The sequence below is a fragment of the Rousettus aegyptiacus genome, unplaced genomic scaffold, assembly GCF_014176215.1.
Source record: "Rousettus aegyptiacus isolate mRouAeg1 unplaced genomic scaffold, mRouAeg1.p scaffold_m13_p_9, whole genome shotgun sequence".
NCBI classification, from domain to species: domain Eukaryota; kingdom Metazoa; phylum Chordata; class Mammalia; order Chiroptera; family Pteropodidae; genus Rousettus; species Rousettus aegyptiacus.
In genome coordinates this window covers 36,542,923-36,557,123 of record NW_023416312.1, presented here as the reverse complement: position 1 = coordinate 36,557,123, position 14,201 = coordinate 36,542,923, and the positions used below count along the sequence as shown (strand labels likewise).

The 14,201-nt window shown below is 41.3% G+C and overlaps 1 protein-coding gene across 1 annotated transcript in view; it reads left to right on the top strand.

Annotated features, from left to right (window-relative positions):
* The window catches only part of MSN (moesin), a 62,079-nt gene that overhangs the window by 31,674 nt on the left and 16,204 nt on the right, over positions 1–14,201 (top strand). The window contains exon 2 of the mRNA XM_016126702.2: positions 6,551–6,634. Coding sequence (XP_015982188.1) covers positions 6,551–6,634 — 84 coding nt within the window. The remainder of the gene's footprint in view (positions 1–6,550; positions 6,635–14,201) is intronic.

Here is a 14,201-nt window from a genome sequence, read left to right as displayed (position 1 = left end):
AATTCCTAGGATGAGTGGATTGAAATCTTGAAGTGTAGAAAGAAGGAATGGCCATTTTAAGGAGGTGGTGGGGGCAGCTCCTGTGCTTAGGAAGGAGAGAGATGAGCTGGGGTTGGGGGAAAGGATTGGGTATTATTTGCTCCTGGGGTATGGTTTGGCTGAGCTGATTTTGAAAGTAAGTTCTAGAATTAGATACAAATGGTGAGGAGCTAAGTTTCCTTCCTGACCTTTATATGTTGAGAGGAAGAGTTGGACTCTACCTTGGCCTGAGATTGAGCAGAAAGCATGCAAATTAAGGCTGGGTTACTGGGGAAGCTGAAGCTTACTAAGGTAACCTCACTGTATCTGACTTGTTTCTCATTTGGCCTCTGCCCTGACCTCTCCTCCCACAGCTATGTTCTTATTGTTAGGAAGGATTAGTTATGTTTGGAATTAGTTTCCCAAATGTATGGGAACTGGAGGAGTAATACTCTGTCTTCAAAATGTTCTTTTCTCCCTGTTGAAATGTTTCTTGGAGAGCTTTTGGAGGGAAGGACTGGGTCAAAGCAAGTGAAAGGGGATCCTTATCTCCCATGCCCTTTGCAGCAGTTTGAATGTCCAAGACTTAACTGCTGACCCATTAAGGTATATGTATGTGTTGGGTTGGGTGTGATTCTCTTTTCTAGAAACTACTGGGGAGAGACACAGGCATAGGAAAGGTTTCCCCCAGACAGGTCTTTCTAGCTATAAGCATTTAGAAATGGGGAGGAAGAGGTCAGAATAGATGACTGTTGTACCAGGTACCACTTCCAAATCAAAAAGGAAGAGGCTGAGTTGCTGGGAAGTGAATGATTCAGTGGAGGAAGAGAGGGGGGAGATGCCTCCTAGGCTAGAGATTCAAAGCAACCCTTGTTTGCCCCCTTATGGAAAACAGCTGTTTGAGGCGGTACTGACACCCCAAGAGACAATACAGACCAGGCCCTGCCCTGCCCTTGCCCCATTTTTGGTAACAGGAAATGGTTGTTGCTGGAGCCCAAATATTTGGGAGTGGCAATTTGGGTGACACTGTGGTGACTGTTCTTTGTTCAGGAAAGAGACTGAAGTTTTGGAGTTGCCCTGGTAGGGCCCATCCAACCTTTGGCTCCTCTCTTCTACTTACTTTTGCCTTTTCCAAACCAGCAGCTCCACTGAAAGCCCATAGCTGGTGGGCCCTCAGGGAGAACAGGGAGGTGGCAGGTGGGGGTGAGGTCATTGAGCTCAGACTCAACTGAGCTGACTCATAAGCTCTGCCGTGACAAGGGGGCCTTCCCAAGCAGTGCTTCTCAGATGTGCCCAGGCTTCCTATGTCAGAGTGTTTGGGCCTTGTTCAAAATAGTTGCCAAGGCAGTGTCTGAAGACAGCAGTGAAATCAGCATGACCAAAGAGATGAGTGGAGTCATGGAAGGAGCTCCAGGAATGTCCAGAAGACCTGTCTTCACTACTCATTGACTGAGTAAATATAGCTTCAGTGACGTTAAGTGAGACTGTGGGTAATGGGGTTTGGCACATAGTTGGTATTCAATAAGTGTTCATTTCCATCCTGTCATCTACCTCTGTGTGTTTCAGTTTCCTCATCCATGAAGTAGCGCCTGTATCTCCAATTCCCTCTGGCTTATAGATCTATGCATCAGGCACGTTACTTGTGATTATTCGACTCTCTCTCTTTTTCTTTCTCTCTCTCTCTCTTTCCCCCCTCCTCCCCTCCCCCTCTCTACCTCTCTCTCTCCCCTCCCCCCCTCTGCTTCTCTTCTTTTTCCCCCAAACTCCTCTCTGAGAAAGAGCCATCTTGTAGTTCAGTGACATGGGACAAGTGAGAAGAGATGTTGACACTATGGCCTGGCTACTACTACTCACCTGGGTGCTCCCAGCTTTAAGGAAAGAGAAAGTCCATTATTTGAAGCTGTCCAGGCCAAAAGTACTCCAGCCGCTTCAGCTAAGGCAGAGGTAGCATCTGGCCTGGTTATTTTTATTTCTCAGGCCAGCCAACTGAGGACATAGGAGATATTCCAGTTTGTTGAGGACTTTGAATGGCAGATCACTGAGATCCACTTGTTAGTGTCCAATGAAGGACTTGGTATGGGAAGTGTCTGTGTTCAATTGTTCAATAAATAACAGTGGATTTATTGTTCTTGGGCTGGGGGTGGAGAGGCTAGTGTGTTTGAGAGGGTGATACCCTTCATCACCACACCCAGATATATTTTTTTCCCTCAAACCCTTAATGTTCTCCTGGGACAGTTTTAAACCTCAGGCTGTACCTAAATTATCAGGGACATGCTTAGTAAGGGATTTAGTTCTCTGCTAGGGACCACATCTTCTCATTAAGACTGCAGAGTCCAAGCCCCAAAAGAGGGCAGTGGGTGCCTACTAGGGTAAGCATCCAGTAGGCCCTGTGTGGTAGTGAGTCTGGGCCTCTAGCTCATCTTACACATTTGGATCCCAGATTAGTATAAGGGAGAACAAGAGATCTTCGATCAAGATTTCTGACCTATCTATCACCTTCAGGCCTCAGTTATGTTACTCCCCTTACTCCCTACTACCTCCAACACAGAAAGCTAGAGAGTGCAGACACATGACCCTATTCTCGTGACTCACATTTTCTTCTGAGTTAAGTGGTGGCAAGAATAGAAGTCCTTTTGTGTTTCTTTCTGTGTTTCTTTCTGTTTCTTTCTTTCTGTGTCCCTTCCCTTCCCTTTCTTTTTTCTCTCTCTCTCTTTTTCTTTCTCCCCTCTCCTCCCATGCTCTCCCCTCCCCTCCCTTCTCACCTCTCCTCTTTTCATCTAAGATTCTCACCACGGTAAAGTTCAAGAAACCTCAGGCTGCTGTCCTTAGAGAAGCAGCCACAGTGGAATGGCAGAAAACCTAAGCAGGGATTCTGGAGAAATAGGTTCCAGTTTGGTTTTAGTAGGACATCTTCAGATTTAGTTCTTTGCCAAGAACTTTAAGAGAAGCCTGGTTCTGGGTCAATGCTTTATCTAAGAGGGAGGACACATGGTCAACACTAGCCTATCTGACATGCTTATTCCTAACCTAGGATGCATCTTTTTCTACCAATTGATTTATTTAAGAAGCATTTCTTTTTTTAATTATTTAAATTTTTTTCAGTTACAATTGACTTTTAATATTATGTTAGTTTCAAGTGTACAACATAGTGGTTAGATAGACATTTATATAATTTAGGAAGTAATTCACCCTGATAAGTCTAGTACCCACTTGGCACCATACGTTGTTATTATAATGTTATTAACTATATGCCCTATGCTGTACTTTACATCTCCATGACTGTTTTGTAGATGCCATTTTGTACTTCTTAATCCCTTTTCTTGAACAAATATTTAAGTTAAATATTTGGTCCTATGGGCCATGTCCTGAAGATAGATTCTATATTGACATAACCTATGATTGACATGATATACAAGAGACACTGCCTTATTTTCTTTGCAAATGCTTCTCATTAGTTTGAATTAAAGAGAACTCAGGCTGTGGAATGTTGCCCTAGAGTTCCTCTCTTTTCCCTCAGTTTCTCCCTGGATATGTTTTTGTTGTTGTTGTTGTTTTGTTTTTGTTTTTTGTTTGTTTGTTTGTTTTTCCCAAAAAGCCTTCTTCAGATTTTGCCCCACCCTGCTCAGGATCTCCAAGCTGACTGGCCACTGCTGACAGAATTAAGGCTCAGTTTTCTCTCATAGATTTCAAGGCCCTCAATTCACCTACCTTCCTAGCTTCTTTGCCTACTCTTCACTCCGCAGGCCTCGTTCTCCCTGGAATAGGCCTGAATGCTTGCTTTGAAACAGGCCATCGCATATTTCTTTACCTGGGATTTTAGGTGCTCTTCACCCCACTACTGCAGTCTCCCTTTTTCAAAATCCAGCTTATCTTTAGAGACCAGTACAGATACCACTGAACTGTGGTTATTTATTTGCACAAAAGTTTTTTCTATTCTGCTACAGCACTTCTCAGGGTGTCTTTTTTGTATATCACAGTTTCCTGTTATTCAGTAAGCGCCTTGGAGTCAGGGACTGGTCCTACAACTCTACTCTAACCATAGTTTTTTAATAAAGTGTTACATTAATATTGTATTAATAAAATAAATGGCAGAAAACCTGAGCTTTTAACCTGGAGTTCTTGGGCCTCCATGGGGTACATAGATGTAATTTGAAGTGTGAAGTATCCACTTAGATGGAGGAGTATTAAATATTTATTTTTACTAGCCTCTCACTGAAATTTAGCTTCTCTTTCAATTATGAATGTAAGCAAAAGAAAATAAAGGAAGTAGTAATGGCAGTATCTGTGACTTTGTCACCAATGGAAATCTAAGATATTTTTATGTCACAATTTAGTTATTATAGATTCTCAATATATTTATGCTCAACACAAAGTTGAAATTACAGCAGTGATAACTAATAAGATCCAGTGTTAAGTAATTACTTAATGTGTTAATAAAGAAGCACATATTACATTTTGATATCTATTTCAATATAATCGGTTTCTTTTTATCTACTTTATTTCATGCATTTACAAATATTCTGAGAAGGGGCCCATAGACTTCACCAGACTTCCCAGATGGGCCCATGGCACAAAAAGGTCAAGATGTAAAATGTTTCCACTTCTGAATCTGTATGCTACACCATATTTGTCTGTCTCTGATATCTCCTTGCTTAGTACTATTCAGTTAGCCAACATCTTTTGTGTACCCATTGAGTCTTGGATACTAGCGAGGTAAGACAGAACCCTTGAACTGAGAATGAAGTTCAGTGTACTAAAGACTCACTGTCCTTTTTCTGCTCTTTCCTATCCCTTTAGTCATTGGTGTTTTGAGGACCCCTCTGACTCAGATCAAGAGCAATTTGAGGCTACATGTTGTGGCTAAATTTCATCCCATTGGGCATCATTCTCCCTACCATATGAGGGCCTGTTCTATGGAGGCCACTGGATTGGCAGGAAGCCTAGGGTGGCTAGCCTTGCTTGTCGCCTCCCACTGGATTACTTGCCTTACTTGTTCCTGCCTTCAGGGCCTTTCCTGTCTCATTGTCAATCCTGAAATAGATTTCCTCCCTGGCTCCCTGGTGAGATTTATTTACAAAGTTGTTCCCCAGGCCTGGTCCTCATCAGAATTGTTTAGCTCACAAAATGGCTGTCTGGCCTCCTTTACCCCTCTAACTGACCTTTGTGTTCAGGAAAGGCCCAGAGGTGTCAAAGACTGATAAGGCTTAATGCTTTACCCATTCCATGGGGTTGTGCATCTTCGACAATTCTATCTTTAGTCTTTCACCCCAAAAGTATAAGTAGTACGTGAGCATCTTAGATAATGTAGGAGAGCACATTCATAATATCACCACCCCCAAAACAACCCTGACTAATATTTGGGTATGATTCTAATCACATCTCTATGCATAGTTTTTACAAAATTGAGCTTATGCAGTCCTATCACTTACTCTTCTTCATATTACTGAGATATCTTTTTCTGGGCATGAAATAGTCTTCATAAATATTTTATGTGACCATATAACAAGTCATCTTATGGATGTACCATATAGATTACTTAAGCAAAATATCCAATGATTTAAAAAAAACTGATTTCTTTTAATGGGGGATATTATACACTTTGATGTAAGATGTGTAGCATATTGGTTTAAATTGTGAGGTCTGGACATAGATCTGAATTCAAGCCCCGTCTCCCCACTTACTAGTGATATGACTTTAGATTAATATCTACTTTATCTTCAGCATTGGAGATGGTACTCTCTACTTCACAGGGTGATCATTGATATTAAATGAGGTAGTACATATGAAGTGCCTAGTGAGTAGTAAGTCTCTATACATGAAAGCTGCTGCTTGTTGTTGCTATTACTACTATGACCACACCTACCTCTATTGAGGCCCCTTTTCTCTCTTGTGCCTAAGGAGACCAATAAGCATTAACAATACAAGTTGGTATATAGAACCATACATCAGTCCTGAGATGGTCCTTGGATGTCACCTAGTGTAGTTGACTGACTCCCTTCCCCATTCCTGCCTTTGTACAGATGAGGGGAACTAAGGCCCAGGAAGGGAATAAAACTCATCCAAGGTTGTAGTTTGAGCCAGTTACAGTGCTAGGCTTGGATCCCAGTGTTCTTCATGCTGCCCTTAACTTAGTGCTGCAAAGACCAGTGTTGTAGGTAATCTAGGCTGTAGATCAGAGGTAAGGAGAGAATGCTGTGGGCTTGGAGCTGCTCTTAGGTAGGGAAGACTTCCTGAAAGAAGCACAGTCAGCTCTTACTTCTTCTTGATAGTAAGCTGATTTGCATTAATTTGCTTGCCCCTTGGTAAGCATTGCTCTGTTATGTTTTTTGTCTTTAGTAGTAAGCTAGTTGGGAGCAGGGGCTGAGTTATTGTTTGTTTATTCCAATATTCTCCCTTTTTGCCATAAATATCTAAGTTGCTCAGGTTTTTAGCATCCTAATTCCCTCTTCTGCGGTTAAACAGAGACACTTGTCTCAGGATCTGCTGAACACAGAGACAGACAACTAACTTGTTTCCCTTGATCTCATCCTAGATCAATGTGCGTGTGACCACCATGGATGCAGAGCTGGAGTTTGCCATCCAGCCCAACACTACTGGCAAGCAGCTGTTTGACCAGGTAATATAGGGACTTGTTTCTCCTTAGCGTCTTTCACTTCTCCCAATAACTCCCACCACAATACTTGCTTCTTGGTAGTCTATTTTCCTACCCACTCCTTCAAGATAGGTCAAAACAAAGTTAAACAAAGTTTAACTTTGACAACTTGTACCTTGAATGGCGCTGGTTAATCCTACCCTTGGTCCTGAGCGTGGCAGAAAAGAAAAGTGAATGGTTTATGATTCTGTGCTAGATGCTTTAAAAATGTCAGTACATGGAGTCTTCCTCTCAATTCTGAAAGATATAAATGATTTCTTCTCCATTTTAATGATGAGGCTTAGAAATTAAATAACTGCATCCAGCTGAACCCCATATTCTTGTAACTGCACCACATGACCTCTGTTACATTTTGTTGTTATTTTCTAGTAGATGGAAACCAACTTATTCTCCCTGAGGTAGAGTACTCTATGTACCTTTCCTTCAGAGGAATATTGGAACTTAGGATACCCCTGGGGGTGATGAATGCAATAGGAGAGTACTTCATCTCCTACAGTCATACCATGGAGATGATACTGAAGTGATTATTCTTGTCTCCATCCTAAGGAGTATCCCTTCACTTTAAATCACAATTATCAGAAAGTATGTGCTATGTAATATAATAACCAGGTAGGGGCCACAGAACCTTTCAGCAATCTTTCACAGGGCAAGGGAATGTGCCATCTGTGACCAGACTTTCAGGAGTGAAAATGTAGCTTCCATTTCTATTTGCTGAGATCCTTCCAGTTGGGCCATTATCTCATTTCCCTGCCAGCCTTTCGGTGAGGTGGGGGGGTCTGACATTGTCCAGGATATTAGGACCACATGTCACCTTGATGGATTTTCCAGGCCTTCTTGTTTCTCTTTCTCATTTGCCCTCTGAGTCCCTCTACTGTCTGAGAACTTCCCTAGAGTTGGGAAGAGGAAGGAAGAAAGAGGAAAGAGGTTGTATTCAAATGAGATAATTCTATTCCTGTGAATACCCTTGACTGGTGAGAGGAAAGGTAAGGAGAAATAGGAGATAGGGATGGTAAGGGGCTATTTTCCACTTAGATCTCCTTGTAAAAGGAAGGAAGAGATAGCTAGAAATCTGAGTCCCTGACGTCACATGGTAGAGTGAGAAATTTGTTGTTTATGGCTTATAACAATGAGAGTTAACATTTATCTAAAGCTTATTGTATGCCAGGTACTGTGACAGGCATTTTGTGTACCATATAATTGACTATCACAGTGCAGGAATTAGTGTTGGCCCCATTTTACAAAGGAGGAAACAGAATCTTCATTTTCCTATCTAGGACTTGTGAAAATTATCAAACCTCTCTGGGTTGTTATTTTCATCCAAAAAAGGATGGTGATGGAAGGTACTAATACCTACCTCACAGGCTTTTTATGAGGTTATGAAATATTATATTATTTATATCATGCTTATTACCCAAAAAAACTTGTTATGGTGATTTATAAGGATATATAAAATTCAAATGGATAAGTTAGAAATAGGCAAGAAAGACAATAAGAAAATATAAGAGCAGCAAGTGCTATGTGAAACATCCAGCATGTAATAAAGATATAACAAATGATAGCTCCTAAATGCTATACTTGTCTTGTTAATCAACTGGAGTTGGGAGATGGACTTGAAGATCCTCAGAATATCTAACTTTGAATTTAGCTGGAACTTGCTTCTTTAGAGTTTCTTTTGTTTTGAATAGCGAAGGGTAACCATTGATATTTAATTTGTGAAGGTACAAACTAGCCAGAGAAACATTTAAACACACATTTACTATAAGTAAAGTAATGTGCTGACATTCATGTAGCTTACAAGTGATTACAATGCTAGCCTTGGATGACTGAATGAATTTTGATTATATTAAGGTTTTGCATTCTCCTTTTGCATGCAGGTTTTATATCGGAGAGCTTTTAAAGGAACAGCCTTGTGAAGTTGAAAGGGCACTGGATAGAAAGTTAGAAATCTTGGGCCTTAGGGCTGGTTCTACTGTTAACTTTCCTGACAACTTACACAAAACTTTCCCCTCTTTGGGCCTCATTGTACCCATCTGTACAATGGCTAACTGATCTCTCTAATCTGGTTATCTTTCAAAAATTTAGCTTCAGCATTTGTTTCTGCATTCCATATCTCTTTCCCATTTTTAGCCGTAATGTTTGGATTTCACATGACCTCTTTCTATAAAAAAGAAGGGAATGCCTCACTTGAGCATAATTAACAGTTGGTATATGTGGGGAGGGTGCAAGCTACCTGGCATGGGGACATCTCTTAAACAGGCTTCTTAATGTCTCTGTGACAAAATAAAGATGATGTCCATATATTATAAAAGTTGTTTGGCTCTTTGATTCAGAAAGCAATGTCATTCTGGGCAGCAGTTATAGAGGGGAGAATATCAGCCAATGTGGATTTTATGGTGCAGCTGGGAGCCAGAGGCTCCCTCTGGATTGTGCCCAGACTCTTTCCTAGAGTCTTGATTTTACACCCCACCCCTCTCAAGCCAAATGGCGCCATCCCCTGCCCTCAACACTGGAGACTTTGTTCATTTGCATTGGAAGGGGATAGCTGTGGAGGGCACGGAAGGCATAATTTAGAGCCTAGGGCAGAAAAATCCTTGAACAAAGAGGTTTATTAACAGAAAAGCCACAAGGCCTGGTAATTCTTTGTTAGTATTTGTTTGGTGTATGTACTGTGGGTGTGGTTCTGAGGGAAGCCCAATGGTAGAGAGCCCTGACCAGATTGGTGTGCTGGTTCTGAAAGCTACTATTTCCCAAACAAAGCCCTTGAGAGACTTGAATCTTTCATACTGGTTGAGGAGAGGAAAGGATGAAAACCAGGAAATTCATGACTTCCCATCTGGAAGATGAGTTTTGTTTTGAGAAATATCATATATTGAGCATCTACTATGGACTAACCCTGGCGCTTTAATCCTTGCAATGATCCTGCCTATGAGAAGTGAAAGAACACACTCTAGGTTAGATAGTAAGTTGTGATATGGAGCTCCAAATACATCTTTGACTGTAAAACTGTGCTTTCCCCCACTACACTGCTCTGCTTAGGGTGAATGAGGCTGTTTTGTCTTGGAGAAGACTCGAATAGGTGTGTTCTCTGTCTTGAGATCTCTGAGAGGCTGTCATGGGAAAGAGGAGACAATCATGTTCTGTGAGGTCAGAAGGGACAGAGCTGGGACCCCATAGGTGAAAACTACAGGGAAAAAGATTTGAACTCAGATAAAGAATTAAGCTTCTGGCACTCTTGGGACCAAGGCAGGTCTGGACAGGAATATGCAGAGGTACATGTTCACAAGCCATTGTGGGGATATGATGTCTTCTCAATAACCTGACAAGGCATAATGGAGGAAGTTCATTCTGTCTGAGCTTTGAGACCTATCATTCAAGTAGGCCCTCCTGTTGGACCTGGGGCCTAGGAATAAGAAGCCGGACTCTTAGGGAGGAATTGACAAATACTGGGACCATCCTGGAACCCAGCAGTTGTCTGACTGGTAACCAGAGAAGACGCCAACTGCAAAGGAAGTACCCTCCCTAGTACCAGCAATTTCAGGTGACGGTGGGAAGCCATAGTTTGAGGATGCCCAAGGCGTGATGGAAAAGGGAATTGAAGCCCATAGTTCCTCCAGTTTACCTTTTTTTTTCTTGTGAGTGTATTTACAGCTAGGGAGGGGAGAGAACATGTTGCAAGAGCGATTCTGTCACCTCAGCTTTTAGAGCCTGAGATTATTCAGAAGGCTCTTGATTACCTATGTGACACTAGTGAGCAACGCCACCACCATGAATTCCTCTTTGAGAGCCATCTTCTTGGCTCCTCCCCAACCAGGGGCTCTAGCTATAGCCTAATTTTACCTTCCCCTCTCCCTTTAAGGTTTTGAGCTTTAGAAGAGAGGTGAAATCTAAGGGTATCCATTCATTCATCTATTCATTGAGTGAAGGTCTATTGTGTCTCAGGGAGAATCTCTCTAGACCCATCAAACACCATCTCTACCCTTAAAGAACTTGGAGTTTCTTACCTATGGAAGCATAGAAAAGTACATGCAGCTCTCCTTCCACATAGAATGAAAGAAACACCTTTCAGGCTCAGTTTGTGTATAAAGGTGTTATATAGAGCATGAGATTTGGTGTTGGCCTTGGGTTCAAATTATATCCCTGCTATTTAGCTGTGTGACCTTGGATGGCTCATTTAACCTCTTAGGACTTTACTTTTTTCAGTAAAATCATAATCACACTAATCTCAGAGATGTTATGGTTTTATTTAACCCTCAAATAAGTAAGGTACCTGGTACATTGCAGGCATTCTCATGTTGGTGGTTCTTATCAAGGGCTTAATAAGTAGGTAGAAATTACCCTGGATGTTCAGATAAGGGAGCCATAAAATTAGGAAGCTTTTCTGGCGCAGTAAAGTCCTTAAGATTTGTGGACTCTATATCAAAGGCAGCAGCCCTTTCTTTTTTCTCCCCCATTTTTATTTTATACAGTAACTAGTATCTATTATTATAATAGTAGTGTCTCCATGTTATAGATGAGGAACTGAGACTTAGAAAGGGGGAAGAGACCTATTTAAAGTTAGATAGCTAGGAAGTGGTATAGTGCCTTGACCCAAACCATATAGCATTTTAGTTTTCTTTATGCCTTCTCTCAGCTGTGTCCCCTTTCTTTGCCTGTTCCCATTTTGAATGGAGGAAAGTTTGGTCCCTAAACTTAGAACTCTAGCTGAGTGTGTTCTGTGCTATAGAGCAGGTGGCCATTTGAGCACAGGCAGTGTGGAGTTGCAGAAGCAACAATGGTGGCAGCCTCTCCTTGAAATTTACAGCTGTGCATTGATTTGCTGTTAAGTGGGTGGTTGATGTAGCTGCTGCCAAGCCTGTAATGGAATCTCAGTGGACCTCAGGTGTATGGGCATTGACTCAGTTTTGCATATAATTTCTTACACAGTTTGCCTCTTGAGGCTCTAGGATTGCTTCCTAATCCTGTTCTGGGTTGCTGAAGTTGTTGATTACATCATAAAGATAGATGCATGGTGGGTATATGGGGAGAGGGTGCTCTGAACTTTGGGATATACCTTATCTTCCCTCCCCTCCACAGACCTCAGGCATAGGCAGCCATTGCCTGCAAAAAAATAGGCAAAGGGGGTTCTTTCTTATATCCAGATGCTCCTGGTAATTAGGGAGGATTTTCTCAGAGGCAAATCTCTTCCTCTCACTGGACTTCAGTTTTCTAGTTTATGCTTCTTGAACCCTATAGATCTCTATTGTCTGTTTTGGGGGTTTGTATTTTATGGCTAAATAGAATCCACAGTCAGTGTCTTACAAACTGAAGACCTAGTCCTTCTAGGTATATGTGGCAGGTTCTAGGAGGTACACAGAGTTGTGGGATGAATGTTTAGTATCTTGGAGCATCAATTTTACTTTTAGATGTTATCTATTTCATTATTAAAACATACAGATTTAAGAAATAGAATGTAAAATTTGCACAAATGATTAAGACTAAACCTGAGGCTTCAAAGAAATTCTGGTTTGCAGCCCTCTACTTGTATATCGCCCCACCCTTGCTCTCTCCTTGTGGCCCCTGGGTATATGCATTCATTATTTTCTGCTGCTTAAGGATTTTTACCATGGCAGCTTTCAGAAATACTAGCTCAGGCCAGATGAGCTGGCTTTCTGGGGTAAAAGGAAGTCAAGAAAGATTGTTTTTTTCCTCAGGGATGGAGCCATTTCAGAGTAGAAGAGTAGGATCATAGTCATTGGATCCACAAATGTTGTTCCTGGATATTCTCTCCTAGAAAATGAGGTTTCTCTTTCCTCTCAAGTGGAGGTCCCACCTAAAAGCAAAGCCAGAAATAAATAAAGCTTGGCCTCATTTCCAAGTCTTGATATTTCCTTGTAGCTTGGGGCCCAGGAGTCATCTGTTTTATCTTTTGTTCTTTTTTCAGTCTCAATCTGATTTCATAGCATATTTCCTTCCCCACACACCCTCACTTCCTCACTTTGGGACTTCAGTTTAAGCTGAGATACATTGTTCATTTCCAGGCACTGGAGCCTAAGGAAGTAGAAAATTTATATGCACCTGATTTCTCTATGTTCATAATGGAAGAGACAATACTCAGAGAGATTAAAATTCCCTAATGATACTGAATTTTTTTCATAGTACTTTGTTATTACTTTGTCCATCTTTTCCTCAGAGATACTCAATTCTAGAACTATTTTGGCTCCTATGAGCCTCTTGTCATCACATTTCTGCCCAACCCACTAGTGAACCAGGCAAACTGGTGCAAAAAGAGGCTAAAGAGCTCGCTCCTTGGACCTCTGGGACTGGTTGTATAGTCTGTGCCTGTCTCACTCTCTTTTAGGTCTTGGGTCTCTGAGCCTCTACAACTGGGCTATTGGTATAGGCAAAGGCCAGTTGCTGCTCTACCAGTTCTGTTTTCAGTCTGTCCCACCTTGACCTAGCATCCTAGTCCCAATTGTCCATTTTCAGCATCTTCAGTAGCTCTCTTTCTCTCCTGGGGCTGAATTGTTTCTTGGAACTTACTTTTTCCCACCAATTGCATCTGGACACTATTCTTCTTCAACCCTCTGGAAAACCATTGGAACTGTTAATTGGGCCCTATCTGACATCTAGGATAAGATAAGAGGTACTTTTTTCTTTCCCTTTTTTTTACTTTTTACTTTTTAATTAGAGTTGATATTCAGTATTTTATATTAGTTTCAGATGTACAGCAGAATGGTTAGACATTTATATAATTTATGAAGTGATCCACCTAATTAGTGTAATACTCACCTGGCACTATACATAGTTATTGTAATATTATTAACTATCTTCCCTTTAACAATCTTTCCTGTTCATACTTTCCCTCTCTGTCCTTTGCAAAAAAAAGAAAAAAGAAAAAAAGAAAATATCACATCTCAACACAAGCATTTTGTATTCTCCATTTAAAACTTGCTGGCAATTCTTATTGCCTATTGACTTAAATCAGGGACTCACCTTGCCATTGATTCCTGGAAGTCTTTTGAACTTTCCATACTGACTCCAAACTATCTTTTCTAAACACATTCCTAGTTACTCAAGTCAGCAAGAAGGAGGTGGGAAATGGGATCTCTTAGTCATTTAATATAATGTTAGAACTTGAGAGAAGGAGACCATTTAAGCCACACCACTTATAGTAGATGGGGAAGCTGAGGCCCAGAGAGGGAAAAGTGCTGCCTTGAGATCACATAGCAAGTTGGAGACAGAAGTGAGACTTTCAGGTTTCTCGATGCCCAATTTAAGATACAAAAGGGAAGGGTGACTACCATGCATGCGCCAGTGAACAGTGAAGGTTTCAACTTAGGATTATGGCTTCTCTCCAAAGTGGTTTTTGACTGAGCCTAGTGGGAAAGCCAAAAACTATATCTAGATGCAAAGGTGGTCAAAGTTCATTATTTGGCTGGGATATATGGGCTAAAAGAGAGACAAAGCAGTTAGTCACTTGAGCTCCCTAGGGCTCCTAAGCTCTTAACAGCCTTTGGCATTAGGAGATAGCATGCTAGAGAAGAAAGATGTG